Raw genomic sequence first — 18056 nt, forward strand, 5'->3', positions numbered from 1 at the left:
AACCATGTTAGTTTTGTCCTGTAAGCAACTTGAAAACTCCACTGTGTATTCTTTTGCTTGACATAAGAGAATGAACTCTCCATGGCCTTTTTTGAATGAGTGTATGTGAAAGGGTAAATGGTAAGAGAATGGCATAGAGACGGGAGAAAAAGATTTAAGAATTTATGTGAGCAACAAGGCACCAAATGCAAGTTACTAAAGTTACAGTCAGTAAACTAATTAATGGATGGCTGAAGAATCCTTTTGAGGCCTAGGGCACACAGGAGATAACGAGGAGTCAGAATGCACACATCCTGCCAGATAGGCAGCAAGGACACTCCAAAGCTGAGATGCCAGCTTTTACGACCAAACTGACCTTGGGGTGAGACAAGCTGAAGATAGATGCAGAACAACTGCAAAAACAGAAGCTGGGTATGGAAAAACCCCAAAGCACTGAAAAAAAGGATGCCAATCCCTATAAAAGAGGACTTTGAAAATGCCAAGTTGGGTAAGCCTCTCTCTCAACCGCTGTTTCTTCGGAGCACAGACTCATCTGTTCCACCCCACTCCAAAGCTGCTATCTCCAGGATCTTTTTCTCTCACAATAAGGCCTGGGCCAGCCAACCAGTACCATTATTGAACAACTGCTGCTGGTAGCTATAATGTCTGAATGGAATGGTTGTTTTGTGTTTGTCTGTGTGTAATGATGTGCATGATGATTTGTGTGTGTCTATGAGTGGTGTGTCTCAATCTCTATGTCTAATTCATGTAATCAATAAACGTGGCATTTCGTCTTATCCCACTTCATAAAGTCTCACTCTTGATTTGACAATTGGAATTTAAAGTAACATAGGCTGGTCTCTCCTTGATGGTCCAGCCAGGCATATCTGTGGATGGCTGCTCATTCCAACTCTGTAACAGGGAACAAGGGCCAGACTGAGCGATTTGAACCTTTTTAGCAGACAGTGACTTCGAATCATAGAATCACTGAACATTAAGGTTGAAAGGGACCTCAGGAGGTCACTTAGTCCAACCCCCTGTTCAAAGCAGGACCATCCCCAGCTATATCATTCCAGCCAAGGCTTTGTCTAGCTGGGTCTCCAAAACCTCCAAGGATTTGCTGGTGTTCATGTTTATTTTAAGCAGAGAGCTGTATTGTGGCTACAGGGGTGTTTTGGAGACCAAGCAACAGGGTGCCTGGGACACGCTGTGCCTTGAGACCTGCGCTGCGCAGGACTGCAAGGAGCTGAGGTCTGAGACAGTGGGCAAGGGCTGAAGGTCTCAAAATAAAACGGCCAAAGCTGAGAAAGCTGAAACCCGAGAAAGGGATTAAAGCCTAAGGAGCTGAGTTTATCGGAGACCCCACATAACTGGCTGAGTGACACCTGTGAACCATGGGTGTGGCTATGGGGGGCTGGAAGCCACAATTAAGATTTACAGGCTGCTACGTAAGCCACCAAGGCACAGGATCTTAAGCTGCCAAGCGAGCCAGAGAGAATGGAAGGGAGTAGGGTTGACCACGAGCTGACTTCGGAATTGTGCTAAAGTCTGGTGGCACCAGATTCACACCTCCCACCCAAGGCACTGACAGGAAGCCTCCCACAATATGCACAGAATCACTGAAAATGGGGGGTTGGAAGGGACCTCAGGAGGTCACATCTAGTCCAACCCCCTGCTCAAAGCAGGACCAGGTCCAGTGACATCCACTCAGATGCCATCAAGGCATGGCAGGAAAATAAAAGGGAAAAAACCTTAGCGTTGTGGAAGGTTGCAGGCTCAGTCTGCCACAAGCTGAAGTAGCTCTAGCCAATTCCAGGCTGAGCCCATCACAAACCAATAAGGAGAGGAAAGAAAAAAAAAATGTGCTCACAAGCATCTCCCAGCCTCGAAAAAAGAACAAACCTTATGAGGGCTGAACAATCTGCAAGGCACAGACAACAGCATTGGAAGCTGGTCTTTGCAGAGTCAAGGCACAAGATGGAAGAGACTGGAGAGGCTTCTGAAGCTGGCAGGCAAGGATCTGCAAGGGACGGTGCTTGCAGGTATTAGAGATGCCTTGTAGATTATAGACAAATGTCAAGTCACTTGAAAGGATGCTGAAGGAAATCCTTCCTGCCCCATAAGCAAAAAACCCAGAAGAGATTTGAAGGGGGCAGTTGGTTAGATAAGTGGCATGAGGTGTAGAGGGTTTTGTGGAGCATTAAACCATCATCTGTGGGGGGGCAGGGGGACAGACTGTACTGTTTGAATGGCCTCCATCTCATTAAAAATGGAAAAAACTAGCTACACTAACTTGAAGAGCACTAGACTAACACCATGCAAAGAAGGTAAAAAGAGGAAACAGCAAGGAAGGCAAAAACTAAATGAATTGAGGCAAAGGTGGGAAGAGAAGAACTTCTGTAACTGACTGTACATCAATGCTAGAAGCCAAGGTATTAAACATCAGAGAGAAGAATTACTCATAAAGGAGCATACATCTGGCTTCCCTGGTGTTACTGAAACCTGGTGGAATGAGCTGCACGACAGCAGTGTTAAAAATCATGAGTTAGAGCCAGTTAGACTGGATCATGTGGGCACAAGGGGAAGAAAGTGGCACTTCGTCAAAAATGGCACCAGCCATTTCCAAGTCACTAACAACTGGCAAGCAAATAATCTTGAAGGCTTATGTATTGGTATTCTAACATCTAAACCAGCCAGGGTCCTAGCTGGTGCCTGCTACAGGCTAGCAAGTCACACTAGCAAATTGTCTCAGCCTGCCTTAGTGCAGAGGGATGGACAAAACAATCCAGAGGTTTCTCCCAGCCCTACGTTTCTATGACTCTCTGAAATGATGCATCTGTAACATACAGAGAAGACTGTGTTATGAAAAAGAGTCCAATCTGAGCAATGTGGGCTGGAGATCCCATGCTGCTGAAAACAAAACATCCTTGGTATCTTTAAATATTATAGAGGACAATTTCCGAACTCCAGAAGCACTGCAATCAACACAGAGATATTCTGCATTAGCTCTCATCTTAACAGGTAAAAAAAAATAAAATAAATCAGGCTAACTTGGGAAAAAGGACCAATTTCATACAAGCAAAAACAATTAGGAGCCAAATCAGTTGGGATAAAGGCTTTGGCTAGGAAGGTAAGAATGAGATTTGGGAACAGTTTAAGAACACCTTACTAGATACCAAAAGAGCCAGACTCCCACAATCAAGAAAGAAGGGCGCAGTGGTTAAAGCACCAGCCTGAATTAGTGAGGTGAAGATGGTTATAAACACTAGCGGAGCACCGACAGAGATTTTTGGTGCCAATACCAATAACCGATTTTTAAGGAGGCATATTGGCTGAGACCAATCCGATTTCCAATACCAGCGCAGCAGCTTGAAGAGCAGTCTCTGGCTGGTAAGTTTGTTGTTGTGGAAGGGACGGGGGAAGGGAAGGGGCATGGGGGTAGAGGGGTAGATCGAGGCCCCTCCACTGAGGGAGTGGGGCAGGTACTGCCCAGCTGGTACAGGACGGAGCTGCAGCTCGTCCGGGGGATAAGGGAAGGGGCAGCTCCCACTGATGCGTGCACCCCAGGAGGGAATGGCAGGGTGCCCCCAGATCTGCGTGGGGCAGGACTGTGGAAACTACAGAGGGGTCACTTTACTGTCCACCACAGGAAACTCCTGAACCATCTCTTTCCATTTGCTGAAGAGCTTCCCAGAATCTCAGTATGGGTTTAGAGCATCAAGAGGCACAACTGACATGATCTTCACAGCTCACCAGCTGCAGAAGAAGTGCTGGGAACAACATAAGTCTCTCTATATGGCCTTCTTTGACCTCATGAAAGCTTTCAACTCTGTCAGGCAAGAAGTACGGAGGATCCTTCTAAAATACCGACGCCCACTGAAATTTGTCACCATTCTCTGCCTGCTCCATGACAGTATGCAAGTGGCAATTCTCAGTAATGGATCCATCACAAATCCCTTTGAAGTTAAAATGGGAGTTAACCAAGGCTGCATCGTCACTCCAACACTCTTCTCAATATTCCTTGCTACAATGCTACATCTGACCAGCAACAAGTTTCCAGCTGAACTACCAAATGGATGGTAAGCTGTTTAACCTCAGCAGACTCTTAGCCAAAACCACTCTCAACCTCAATCATTGATCACCAGTAAGCTGATGATGCTGTAGTGTGTGCTCACTCAGAAGCAGACCTTCAGACAATCGTTGACATTTGTACCAAGGCATACAAGAAAATGGGACTGATGCCTAACATTCAGAAGGCTAAGGTCCTCCACCAACAAGCACCTAGTGAACAGTCACTACTTCCAGTAATCCAGATCCATGGTGAGACTCTGGAAAGCACTGAGTATTTCACAAACCTCAGAAGCCATCTTTCACAGAAGACTGACATTGATGTAGAAATCCAACATTGCCTCAAATGTGTAAGTGCAGCCTTTGGATGCCCAAAGAAAAGCGTGTTTGAAGATCGCAACGTCAGATCCAAAACCAAGCTCATGGTTTATCAAGAAGTTACGATCCCAACCTTCCTGTACGGAGCTAAGATATGGACAACGTACAGGAGACACCTGAAGTTGTTGGAGAAGTACCATCAACACAGCCTGTCTGCAGAAGATCCTCCAAATCCAGTGGGAAGACAGATGCAACAATGTTAACATCCACCTGCAACCAAACACCACAAGTAATGAAGTGAGGATCATTTGACATCAACTTAGTTGGGGTGGCTATGTCATCCAGATGTCTGTCTTCAGAATCCCAGAGCAAGTTTTATTCTCCCAGCTTAGCCAAGACGTACGCTCAAAAAGAGGGCAGAAAAAGCACTTTGGGTACGTCCTCAAGGCCAAGTTAAAAAAAATGCAAAAATTACGTCAACTCCCAGGACCGCCCCAAATAGAATAACAGTCTGCCGCAAGGATCTCAGTACTTTGAAACCTCACAACAGGAAATGAAGAATTGAGAGCAGCAGAAACAGCATGTCACAGACCAAATCAAGAATCCAGCGCTACCCACTCCACACAGAAACACATATCCAAGCTGCAGCAGAGTCTGCTGATCCCAAATAGGCTTCATCAGCCATCTTCAGACATGTAGATAAGACAACCATGGAAGACAATAATCCTCAACTGAGACGGATTGCTGAAGACGACGACTAGGGAAGTTCCAGAGATGGAGGAGGAAAAGCCAATGTTATGTCATTATTAAAATAAAAAACAAAACCAAAAAAACAGCAAAACAGGAACATTTGCTTAATCTGGGACCTGTTGGCCAGATATCACCCCTCAGCAAAATAATGGATGACAGAGGACTGGCACAATAAAGCATTAAAATGAGGATACTACAATTAAAGCCAATCAATGCAGATCCATGGGAAACTGCTCATCAGCCACCCAACCTGATATCTTTTTTGGATGGCACTGCAAGTGTGGCTGAGAAAGGTAATAGTGAGTATGGAACAGGTTTCTACAAGGCATTTAGAATTTGTACTGCACAGCATTTTGGTTTAAAATGCGAGGGCTACAAAATCAATGACACATTAAATGGATTAAGAACTAATTAACTGATAAGCCTTAAAATATAGCTATAAAGAGGTAAATCATCACTGAGCAGGTATATTTCTAATGCAGTCCTGCAGGGGTCACTTCTTGGCCCTCTGCCATTCAACATTTTTATCAGTGGCCCAGAAAAAGGGATGCAAAAGCCATGAAAGTTCTGCAGATCATACAAAGATTGGGAGGTGCAAATAAAAGAGGATAAGTCACTCAGTCACTTCGGAAGCTGAATACAAGCAAAGCTAAAAAACAGACATCTCAGAACCAAGAACCCCGGCTGTACTAACAGGATGGGGAACCATATCCTCGGAAGCAGCATCTGCAAGAACGACTTGGAGGTCCATGATGGGCAGTCAGTTGAAGTTGAGCTCCCTGTGACATATGTAGCTAAAAGCAAGGGATCTGGAGTTGGAGCAGAGAGGATCTATTACTACTGTGTTTAGCACATGCTACTGCTTGTGGGAAAACTGTGTCCAGTCCCTGTGTCAACAATTTCAGAAGGCCACTGAAGAAGCCACACAAATCATGAAGCAACTGGAAAACATGCCTTACAGGAGAGATTTAAAAAGCCCTATTTGTCTACCTTCAATAGAGGTGACCACAGTGACTTGGTCAGTCTATAAATACTTACACAAAAAGCAGAAATGTCGTTAGACAGCTCTCTGTTCCAACAACCGGAGATGTGACACGACCCAACTGCTAGAAGTTGAAGTTTGACAAACTAAGATTAGAAATAAGATGCATTTAAATAACACTGAGGCAACTAAACCAGCGCCACAATTTACAGTGGGTTGTAAAAAAATGGAAATTTTGAAGAAAGAATCAGGTGTTTTACTGAAAGATACACCTGTTACAACAGGAGCCAATGGACAGAAGTCTTCTGACCACAGTTATCCAAAAAAAGTCAAAGTGGACAGTAATAGTGCTCTTGCCTGATCTTCATTGTGTTTCTGATGATGAAAACGTTACTTCCTCAACATCAGTGCTATTTGCCATGTGGCTTTTCCTCTATTCACCAAGAATTCTTATATCCTACTTTTTAATTTTATTTTGGATAATAGACCAAACAAACAAACAAACAAGGATCCCTGGTCTCTGTCACGTTTTATCGTGTGCTCTTCTTTGCTGAGTTATTTTTGTAAATAAAGAACCTTGTATGTGGAGCTGTATTTGACCCCTGCCATCAGTCTTTTTAAAGAATATTTATTATTTTTAGCTTTAATTATAGAGAGAGATGCTTCCGGCAATTATGGCTGCAAAGAAAACCTTCTGGAGTGACCTTCTGCAGCCCCACCTCCAGGAATCGGCAAACAAATAGCACCAGGACTTCTTTAATCACCGTGACCTTCCTCAAGCACTTGATTTTAAGGCAAGCAGGCATAAGAAAGTGCTGATAGCAAACCCAAAATTCGGCTAAGACTCTCTGAGAGTGACTTGGGTTTTGCACACACAGCATTAATTAGCTGCCCCAAAAAGTACTGTGCATTTTGAGCACTGTTTGTCCAAAAACCAAAAAACTCGCTAACTGCAATGGGCAAAAAACTCAGCTCGACTTCAGAGACATTACTTATAGCCTATGGGCTACAGCGACACTAGCCAGAGCCTATTTTTTATGCACCGACCGCTTAAGAAAGCAATGAGCATAGAGCCCTGGAGCTTCTCATGGGAAATAAGAACCACAGATTAAAGCTACAGGAAACAGGATAGAGATATCCTTCCCCCTTCACTCCATGCCACTGTAGGAAGCCAAGTAAAAGACAGCAGTGGTCAGACTTTCCCAAGAGAAAGTTCCTTCTTATATTATAAGGGTTGGAAGGGACCTCAAGAGTCACCCAGCTCAACCTTTGCAGAAATGCAGGGTGCATTGGTGCCTCTGACAAATGCCCATCCTGCCTCTTCATGAAAGCCTTCAGCGAAGGAGGTCCTGTAGCTTGTCCTACTGTCCTCCAGCCCTGACAACAGAGAAGGTTTTTCTGAGATTTGAACCACATCTCCTCTGCTGCAGTTTACACCCACTGCATCACATCATCCCCTCTGTAGCAAAGAAAAACCAAAGCAAGCATAAATGTACCTTCTTCTTCCACCCAACCACCATGGAAAGTGGCTTTGGACACTTATTAGCCAGTACCTAGTATTAAAGATGGCACACCCAAGTGGGATCCACGGAGAGTCTACCACCTTACAATTAGGACTGGACTCTGCTGCATCTTACCAGAGAAGCCCCCTCACATTTTTGTTCCACCTTATGGTTAAGTGCTGCATGGTAAATATTGAAGCTCACATTAAAAAATGGTAATGTCTATATAGATATTTCCAAGGGAAGTGTTTAACAGCTCTGTTACTTGAGAAGGTGACTACATTACTTGAGCCCTACTAAAATGAAAGGGAACAACATACTGGTCCTTCTAGCACTAACAAGAATACATGTACATTAATTATTATTTGAATGAAAACAAAAGAAGTGATTATTCAAACAGTATAAGAAGCAGGAGGGCAAGTGCATCACTGTGTGACACTGGATCCTTGTAAGTGGGAACAAGAATAAATATATGCTTTGTCATAAAGTAAGCAAGGCCTGAAAAAGTTTGGGAAACACCTTCTGTCAAGCACACAACTAGGAATAGGCCAAACAACTGAGTTTTACAAAACAGACTGGATATAGCACTCGAGAAAGTGTTGGGGAGCATTACCTTGCTCTGGTCTCTGAAGGACATGGAGAAAAAGAGACCTCTTTTGAGTTTTATTATTCTCTATATTTTTAGTGATGCAGGAAAGCAGACATCCACAATCAGAAGCAAATCCAAAAAACAGCAGCTGCAATTTTGCACCTTCTCACGTTGAAACAACATTTTGCTGAGCAAGTGTTTAAAATGACTGAAGCAACTAATTACTGCTTTTTAAGGCGACTGATAGACCAAAATAGAAATGGATCCAACACGACAACTTTTCCAGAATCATCCGCAAATTCTGAGAGCGCCAACTAACAAAACATCACTAATTAAACCAGAAGCAAAGAACAAATTCCGGGTGCTTTCTGCAGCTCATTTTCACCTATTGTGCAGTTCTCCTTCCTATACAGTAATGAGCACGTGCACATACCATGAGAAATGGAACAGATGCAAAGAGAGATGCCAGTATGGACTGATTTAAATCACAATCTAGACTTACTTTGCATTTGTACTTTTCAGTTGTTTACCTAAAGAATGGCAGATTCTCAGTAGCTGCTAAAATTTAAAAATCGTGGGGCAGTTATAGTACCACCCCATCCCACCTGCCCACAGCCCCATCCCACCTACCCAGCTGAACACGCCCTACCCATGCGGTCTGCATGGAGACCCTGGCTGCCCACTCCATCTGGCACCTTCCTGCCATGTCATGTCAGCACCCCCTGCCAGCAACAGCTCACCAAAACTCTTTAAATAGGCCTCCAGCCCAAATAATTGCCCACCCTGGCTTACTAGAAGGTTACAGCATGTCTATACTTTTGCTTAAGCTGTTACATACCTTAATGTACACTCACTCTGGTATTAAACATTTAAGACAGAGAATGTAAAAATAATTTATTTCTTATACATTTGACAATTTTCTTTTTACTTATTGAGTGTCAAGCTGAATTTAGATGGGAACAAATAAAAGAATTGTGAAACCAGTATTTTAAAAATGAGTTGATTAGGTAAACAGGCCAGATATAAGAAAAATTCATCAAAACATCTTTGGCATTTTCAACTGAAGCCTTATCTGTAGCAAGGGAACTAAGCCAACTGTTTCTGTTGACCATGGCCTTCCAGATTTTATAATTAATAAACCGCAACCTCTCACACCACATTTCTATTCATAGTTCAAAAGATGGAAACAGTCTTTTCTGCTTTTTCAACTCCCACTTGGCTTTTCAGCTTTGAAAATCCTAATCAGTGAGCTGACCGAGTTGAATCAACTGAACTGAAAATATTCTTACAGCACCTGCAAAAGAGGCTGCTGCTGTCAAATGCTAGTTCAGCACTTCATTGATGCTGGTTCCAGGTGCTTAGCTAGTGCCTTCCACTAACTCAGGTATCCGACTCCTTCACAACTTTGGCAGCAAATCTGTATTACTCAATTAAAAATAATACATGCAATCTATTAAGCGTTTACAGGTGGTTATGATTTTAAAAGTAATGTTCACCATTTTTTTTTCTTTTCTTTTCTTTTTTTTTTTTTTTTTAAAGAAAGTACTTATTTTAACCTAACTCAGATCTGTAACATGTTAATTACTAAACCCCCCTATTTTTTTTTTTTTTTTCTGCTGCGAGTTGCACCCAATTTATGCAGGACACTTCAAGTACTCCAAGTCCCAAGCAGAAACAATCACCTTTTCAACAAATCCTGAGAGCCCCCATTAAAAAAGGGAACATAAAGTACTGGTCAAACTGGCACCATGCACAGTCAGAAGCTGCTGTAACAAACATTGTCTTGGGCATTACTCAATTAATTTAATAGACACTTTGATTCCTTGCTTTATTTTCAGTTTCAGACTTCCTATTAAATTGTTGTCCAGAGTATTCAGTGAATAATTAGAGAAATAAAGGCAGGAGGGTGCTAAACTAGTAAGAGGACAGCTCTAGAAGAAACTAGGCAGCAGGAATAGATGCAAAACACACTGAGGTGCAGAGATATTCAAGCAGAAACCTTACCACACTGCTAAAGCCAGCCATTATTATGTTGGAGCAGCCATTTTAATTATTCAGCTCTCTGTGTTTTATTTAAATAGCAATACTAGCATCACATACAAATAACCAGCTAGACCGATACAACCCTGCTATACGGTGGTGCCCCTTTGGAGTCTCATGGGGTCAAACACCATCCCCAGTTACACCACTGACCACCAAGAATGCTCCAGCTACCCCGTCCACATTATTAGATTGTCACTGATGTAACACAGCAGAGCTCAGCCTAGCGCAGTATTGCTCCTGGATGCAGCACAGAGGTTTGCCTCTGTCCTCCTGCTCTGGGACTTGGCTTCAGTGTCTTACATACTGTGTTACTCAAGGGAGCCATGCAGCATTGCAGAAGCAGCAAACCTGTGCTGTGGACTGCTCTGCTCATCTCTCTGACTTTAAAAATGACATAGTATCACATAACAGGCAACCCACAGAGGTGCATCATGAAGAGGTTTTACTGTACTAGATAAAAGTTGTAACAGTTCCTCTTTCCCAGAGACATTAATGTCAACAACAAAAATAGCTCCTTCCAAGAAAGATAACCTTCATCAAAGGAAGCTGGAGGCTGATGTTACAAAGAAAGCATTCGGCCACCTTCTAAGCTGCAGTCGCAGGCAGCAGGGGCTACTTTAGAAATCCCTGTCCCCTTGTAAATCATTATTTCATTTGCCTGGAAGGACCCACTTGCTCTGCCCCTACCTCCCCATCACATGCTAAACCACACTCCAATATCATATCCACAACAATAGGGGAGGGAGAGGGAGTGAACAAGTAAGTCAAACCTCTTCTGTCAGAGGCCTAATGGAAGCAGTGGGGAGGTTTATCCAGATTCTGCTGAGTCTACTCCCAACTCAGGAAAAAAATTAAGCCAACGCTTCTCCATGGGAATAGATATAAGAGCACGATGGGATAGTTAAAAGACATTAAGTAAAGGCCTTTCTGATTCTACCCCCGGGTAATGCTGAAAATTACTAGAAGCAAAAGATGAAAAGAAACAAATACATGCTTTGGTTTTGCTCTGTACCTCTAAGCATACTATAATAGCAATCGAGCTCACTGCTTTGCCCATTCGGTGTACCGATTTCCCATTTGTTCACCGGCCCCTGGCAGCAACAGGAGGCAGAAAACAGGAAAGGTGATTATAAAGCCTTTGAAATCGGTTGGGCCATTCCAGCAGTAGGTTGGCACCTACGTATGCCAGATCCTCAGCTCTTGTCAATAATGTCAGCCGACACTGCCCACTCGCTAAATTTTCAAACAGGCGGGCTGGTGCCTTCTCTCATATACCCTCACACACACAGAAAGCACCTCATTAGCATCCACAGGGCCCCCTCGCTGTCCTCCTACGAATACCTCCTGAAAAAGTCTTGTCTGCTGCAGCACTAGTAAAAGCAGCCTGACAAGTGTGCTGCCACCCCTATTTCCACTCTCTGGAGAGTCATCTCACCAATACCATTTTGCTCCAGCCTCTGCCTACTGGATCCAGTTGTTGTCTCTTGCTTTGCAATTACAGCTAAAACTTCTTGGGGGCAGAGGTCATCTTTGTGTTCTGTGTTTGTGCAGTGCCTACACAATGGGGCTCCCATCCATGCCTGGGGCTCCCAGATGATACCACAATATAATAAAGGTGATAAAACAGCAGAGCTGCTCACCACCAATTAAGTCTAGAGGATCTTCCTACTCAAAAATAAACCACTAAGATCACCTGCGTGGAGCAAGGAAAATGCTGGGATTCTTGAGCCAAGACCCCATCCCCATACCAGCATATATTCTAGACTTTTAAAACTATTTATAGCAGGAGCAGGCAACCCCCAGCATAGGTGCCAGAGCATGGCATGCAAAGGCATTTTGCTTGGCATGCGCCCCTCAGGGTGGACAGCAGGGAAGGAGCCAGGGCTGCACTACCACAAGGATCTGGCCCCTCGCAGATCCTCTGCCATCCGCCCCTGGCATGCCAACATCTTACAAGTTGATGTTGTGGGTGTTTTTGGCACTCTGTCCCAAAACGTTGCCAACCCCCAATTTATAGCATCTTCTCCACCTGAAGCCTCCTCTGGGTTCTGGGAGAGAAGAGGTTTACCCTTCCAACCACCTCCCCTGTTCATGGGGATGGAGGACAGTTAAAGCACTTTAAAGACAGACAGTGTAGGCTATGTGCTAAGCAGAACTGAACAGTCACCATAAACCAATACCACTCATTCTCAGCCTACCTTAAACAATGCAGATATACTCACTGCCCACAGACCCACAAAAATCAAAACTGAAAACAAGGGAAGCAAAAAGGATTGACACAGTCGCATCAATTAGATAGGAGTTCAACTCTACAGAAAAATCAAATGAAAGAAGAATTAAAGTTAGAAAGGTCAAGAAACTGGGTATTAGGGATGACAGACACAGATTACAACCCACAACCTGCCAGCATTTTGCTAAAGAACAGACATAAACACACAAGAAAACTGTTATGAAAAGCATTAGCTATTTTCTTCTGCAGCCTAAAAAGGCTCTGAAGAGTGCAGTGAAAGTTCCTTTATGTTGTAGGAATATGTCTGAAAAAGATGTTTATTTTTACTCAATGTTTTTATTACAGGAAGCACTTGACAGAAGTTGACACTGGCAGCGTGACAGTGTGAGGATAGCAAACTGTTTCTATGTCACTTGAACGCACACTTTACCCGGTGATCTGATTAAATATTAAGCCAGGATACTGGTCCTCATGAAACACCTTCCTTCCAAGGTTCTCAGAATATCCATATGACATCTATATATAGCGCAATGTGTGTGAAGGGATCTTTACTGAGAGAATTAAGCAGGGCCCCTGATAAAGTTTGCAGTCCTACGTGCATCCCTAGAAACCTTAAAGAATACTGAATAAGGCCCAAGTTTATATAACACAGTACAAGACAGACAGATACTGTTGGGAAGACGGATCAGAAATAAGGCTGAAAGACTTTTCCTCTCCCCTGAAGAATAGAAAACCCATCATCTAACATCATGCATACACAGATCTCCTGCAATGAATGTACAAACAAGGTTGGCATGGGAAATGGTTTAGTTATGTTAGCCTGCAGCATACTCCTGTGATGTAGAAGCATCACCATTTACAGACAGGGAGGCCAATGGTTAAGCAATTTGCTCAAGGACCTGCCACTCGGAGGGTAGGCAAAATATAGCCCATTAACTGATTGGATCCAGCTGTGGCTGCCCCTGTGGTGCTCCGCATGGGGCAGCCCGTGCCCACTGGCCCAGCATGCACAGCTTCCAGCAGGCTGCTCCCAGTGCAGCTGCTGCTCCGCTCCCCTTACTCCCAGTGGCAGCTACTCCTCCTGTTGCACTGCTCTGAGCTAGGAGGAAACTTCACCAAGGCAGCTCCTGCCCCAGCATGCTGGGCTCCAGCTCTAGCTCCTGGCTGCCTTCCACCCACTCTGCCCGCCTGGCACAGGTGGGTGGAGTAGGTGGAAGGCAGCTGGAGCCAGAGCCCCGCACACTGGGGCAGGAGCCACCCAGGTGAAGCTTCCTCCTAGCTTGGAGGGGCACAACAGGGGCAGGAGGAGCAGCTACTGGAAGCAAGGGTAGGCAAGCAGCACCTGGGCAGCTGCAGCCACTCCAGAAGCAGCCCCACTGGTAAGCTGTGTGCACTGCCCAAGGCTGAGCCAGAGGGCACTGGCTGGAGCATGGCAAGGGCTACCCCAGGCAGGGCTTGGCCACATGCAGAGTGCCATGGGGGCAGCCACGGACTGCCCCACCTAAGTGTGGTCTGCTGCACACATGCCCCATCCTCCCTCCCTTCACCCCTGTTCAGCTCCCATACCTAGCGCCCAAGCACTGTCCCACAACCCCCAGTAGGGCATGGGCCACCTCCTGATCCCCACCTATCTCACTCCCAAACACTGCTCCCTGCCTGCTCCTCACCAGCTCCACGCCACATAGGGAGCTTTGGTAAGCTGTGGCAGCAGCAGGAAGGGGGGATGGGGGTTGCTAACCAGGTCCTGCAACAACTCACCACATGTCCCAAATAATTGCCCACCTCCATGCTACTCTGTGGCACAAAGGAACAGAACCCAGAAATCCCAATTCCTCACCCAAGCTATACCAACAGGTGAGGCGACACAGGGCTCCAAGCCAACTGGTGGCACTTTCCAGGCAAATACCAATGTCCACCTCTGAAAAGGTCAAAGCTGGTCATTTGTGAACGGAAAGGGATTGAATGGATGTATCCCCATTCTTCTTCCTCCTCAGGTCATCCTCAGTTAGGAAGGGAAGAACTGCCCTAACAGCAAGACACTGAAAGAATCAGCGCTCAGTGCATGACACTAATTAGAAATGGAACCTTTACTAACCTCAGTTTGAAAGATGAATTGGATATTTGTGGAGAGAACTGTCGAAGAAATTTTAGGGACCTCTCTCACCTCTGAGAAGCCATTCACACTTGCTCATTTCAGTGCATCCCCTTTTCTGAAGTCTTGCAGCAGATGCATATGAGTTTCTCAAATAAGTGGTCTACATTTTCAGACTCCTTTGCCTAGCAGGGTTGAGCAGTTTTTAGTTTGCTTCACTAGGCTTACAAAAATGCTTTGCAGTACAGATGAAATGTACGTTGCTTACTGTTCAAAGACCATGGCAGTCATTGAAATAACAGACTAGGTTTCATAACAGATCCTTCACATTTCTTATTTAGATGCTCCTGTGAAAGGTGCCAGGTAATACTTATTCTTTTCATGGAAGGGTCAAAGGCTGGTCAAACTCTTCAAAGGCAATTCAATTTTAAAATGAATTATGAGAAAGAAAACTATTAACACAGAGTCTGCTGCGTGAATGTTTATTTTTGACTTTTTAAAACTCCCTCCATCTTAACTGCCCCAAGTTTTGTTATATTACATTCATTCAGGATAGGTTACTTCAGAGACAGATGCACATTTTTCAAGCAGTAATAACTTACCGATATACTGCCCCTTCCCACTCACAAACATCACAAGAATTTGGTTCATATGAGACAGGAGTCCTACAAAACTTCAGTTTATAGGAGCCATCTGATCTCCCACATCAGGGCAAAATTGATTTCCCATAGGAATCAGGTAGGAAGTTTCATCCTACTCCATTAAATCAGGCCCATGGGAATTTAGTACAGTGCCTTCAAATCACATTGAAATCAATGGAAACAAGAGAATGCTAGAGCCTCACAAGATACAGCCCCAAGCCAGCTGCAGGAAAAATATCAGTAGCTGGGCACTGCCATAATTCAGGTGCCAAATTTGATTTTTTTCTCCCTGAGGAACAAATGAAACAGTCCTGAAGAAAAATGCTCCATTTTTCTGTATATTTAACAACACTGAATTAGATTATCCTTACTTCTACCAGTAACCCCAACATCCCCCCTCCACCTCACTGCCCATACCTACACTGTTGTTCTCTTCAGCAACAGAAGCAGACTGGCTAAGTTCACAGACAACAACAAATTATGGGGAAGTGTGGTCACACTAAAGGATAGGCTGGCAATTCAAGCCAACCTGGACAGGATTGCAAGGTGGGTGGATGAAAACCTGATGACATTCAACAAGAAGAAATGCAAGGTGCTCCACCTCGGGAGAAAACATCCACATCATACTTATAGGCTCGGCAGTGCTACACTCACTAGCACCATGACCAAAAAAACTTGGCGAGGGGTCATGACTGACCACAAGACGAACATGAGCCACCAATGCAATGCTGCAGCTGGCAAAGCAAATAAAATTCTGGCTCGCATCTACCAAGGCATCTCAAGCAAAACCCAAGAAGTCATCCTCCCGCTGTACTCAGCCTTGGCGAGGCCGCAGCTGGAGTACTACATCCAATTCTGGGCTCCACACTTTAGAAAGGATGTGGAGAAGCTCGAGAGAGTCCAGAGGAGAGCCACGCACATTATCAGATGGCAGGAGAATAGGCCTTATGATGAAAGGCTGAGAGCCATGGGACTCTTCAGCCTGGAGAAGTGCAGGCTCAGGGGTGACTTGGTGTCAGCCTATAAGTATACAAGGGGGGTACACCAGGAAGTGGGAGAATGTCTGTTCACTAGGGCACCCCAAAGGAAGACAAGGTCTAAGTCCCAAACTGCTGGAAAAACTTCTTTACCATCCGAGTCTCCAGTCTGGAATAGATTTCCCCCAAGTGAAGTATGCACCTACTCTGGATACCTTTAAAAAATGTTTGGATGCTTATCTTGCTGGGGTGATCTGACCCCACTTGACTTCCTGCCTCTTGGGCAGGGGGCTGGACCCAATGATCTCACAAGGTCCCTTCCAGCTCTAACATTTATGTAATCCCCACATGCTGTCCCTCCCTGAGCCTACTCCCAACATTCTCCAGCCTGTCCTATATCATCTCTTTCTACAAGCCATCTATGTAATTGAGCCAGTATCATACAGCATCTTATCACTATAATACCTTTCTTAACTTGGATCCTTTATTTTCATCCATAAGCAAAATCTATCTTCACCCTTTCAAAGCTCTCCTTAAATCCAGCCCATCAGACTCCCTTGCTCCCCTTTCCCATAGTCACTGCCAGCACTTCAACACATGCTCTTAAGCTTTTTAACACATGCTCTCAGAGGGCCACTTCAATTAAAGCTCGTTCGGCAAGCTTTAGTTCAAGCAACCTCATCACCATTTTTAAGCACAGAGACATTGATACATGACACACGAGGCTGCTAGAGACTCTGCACTCATGTATGGGTGCCCTATGTCCCTTGAACTTCCTCCTTTCACACATTGTCCTACACACCTTCACATTCTCATTGACCAGTCCCCTTCCCACTCTGCTTTCAGGAGATGCACTTACTCTCTCATTCATAAAGCTCACCATCTGTTTGCTCCATGTGGTACTACACTGCACAGTCCCAGAGGACCAAATGGCATCTCCCAGGGGCAGGGACTTACACAGCTCACCCATTGGAGAGTTTCCTGTAGACTTCTACTACAGGAAAATAATATCCGATTGTTCTCTCCACTGAGCTCAACTATCACAGATCTTGAATGACCACAACACAACGCAAACAACCTTTCCTCAGCCACAGGGAGTAAAACAAATGCAGTGAAAAGTCTCATTAAAAGATATCCTGAAAGAGCTGCCTTTGCCAAACTTTGTCCCCAAGAACAGCAAGCTGAGAGATTGTAATGGTTTGTTATCAATTGGACAATGGGGTTACAGGAAAAAAAAGCTGTGATTGCATCAGTAAAGCCTACAGCTCTTTCAGCTGGGTCTAACCTCCCATTTAAAGATAATAGAGCACAATTAAGAGAACAGGAGTCCAAACTACCCAAGCTTTGGAGCTTGTCTAATTCTCTTCTGCAGGGTCTAGACACACTCCTCACTTTCAGACATTTGCCAACAGCCCGGTTTGACTCTTGAAACCTGCGACACGCCAGAAGCAGCAAATTATTAATTCCACACATGACATCACCGCCAAGACAACCACCTGCTCTGCAAAAAAGCAACTCAAATGAGTACTTGAGCATCACCTTCCCGGGGCAACAACCCTCTCTGCCACAGTGGATTTCCGCCACCACCTCTGCTGTCCCCACTACTCCCTGCCCCAGGCACCCTCTGCTATCCTTGCTCGCCTCTGCACAGGGCACCCCTCACCTCCTCTGCCACCCCCTCTCCTGTCCCGCGCCCCCCCATGGGAAGCCTTTTTTGCAACCCCCCCCCCGCATCGTCTGCCATTAATCGGCGCTGGGCACTGCCCTCCTCTGCTCCCAGCAGCCCTGCTCTGCCCCAACCCTTCCCCCTGCACCTCATCACTCAGCCATCACCTGCCCCACTCTGCAACAGGCACTCCCACCCCCACACCCCGCCACCCCCTTG

At 45.0% G+C, this 18056-nt stretch overlaps 1 protein-coding gene across 1 annotated transcript in view; it reads right to left on the reverse strand.

Annotated features, from left to right (window-relative positions):
* The window catches only part of PPME1 (protein phosphatase methylesterase 1), a 62603-nt gene that overhangs the window by 41133 nt on the left and 3414 nt on the right, over positions 1-18056 (reverse strand). The window contains exon 2 of the mRNA XM_019522014.1: positions 8837-8844. Coding sequence (XP_019377559.1) covers positions 8837-8841 — 5 coding nt within the window. The 5' untranslated portion in view covers positions 8842-8844. The remainder of the gene's footprint in view (positions 1-8836; positions 8845-18056) is intronic.

The sequence above is a fragment of the Gavialis gangeticus genome, unplaced genomic scaffold, assembly GCF_001723915.1.
Source record: "Gavialis gangeticus isolate Ggan-Ray unplaced genomic scaffold, GavGan_comp1, whole genome shotgun sequence".
Lineage (NCBI taxonomy): Eukaryota > Metazoa > Chordata > Crocodylia > Gavialidae > Gavialis > Gavialis gangeticus.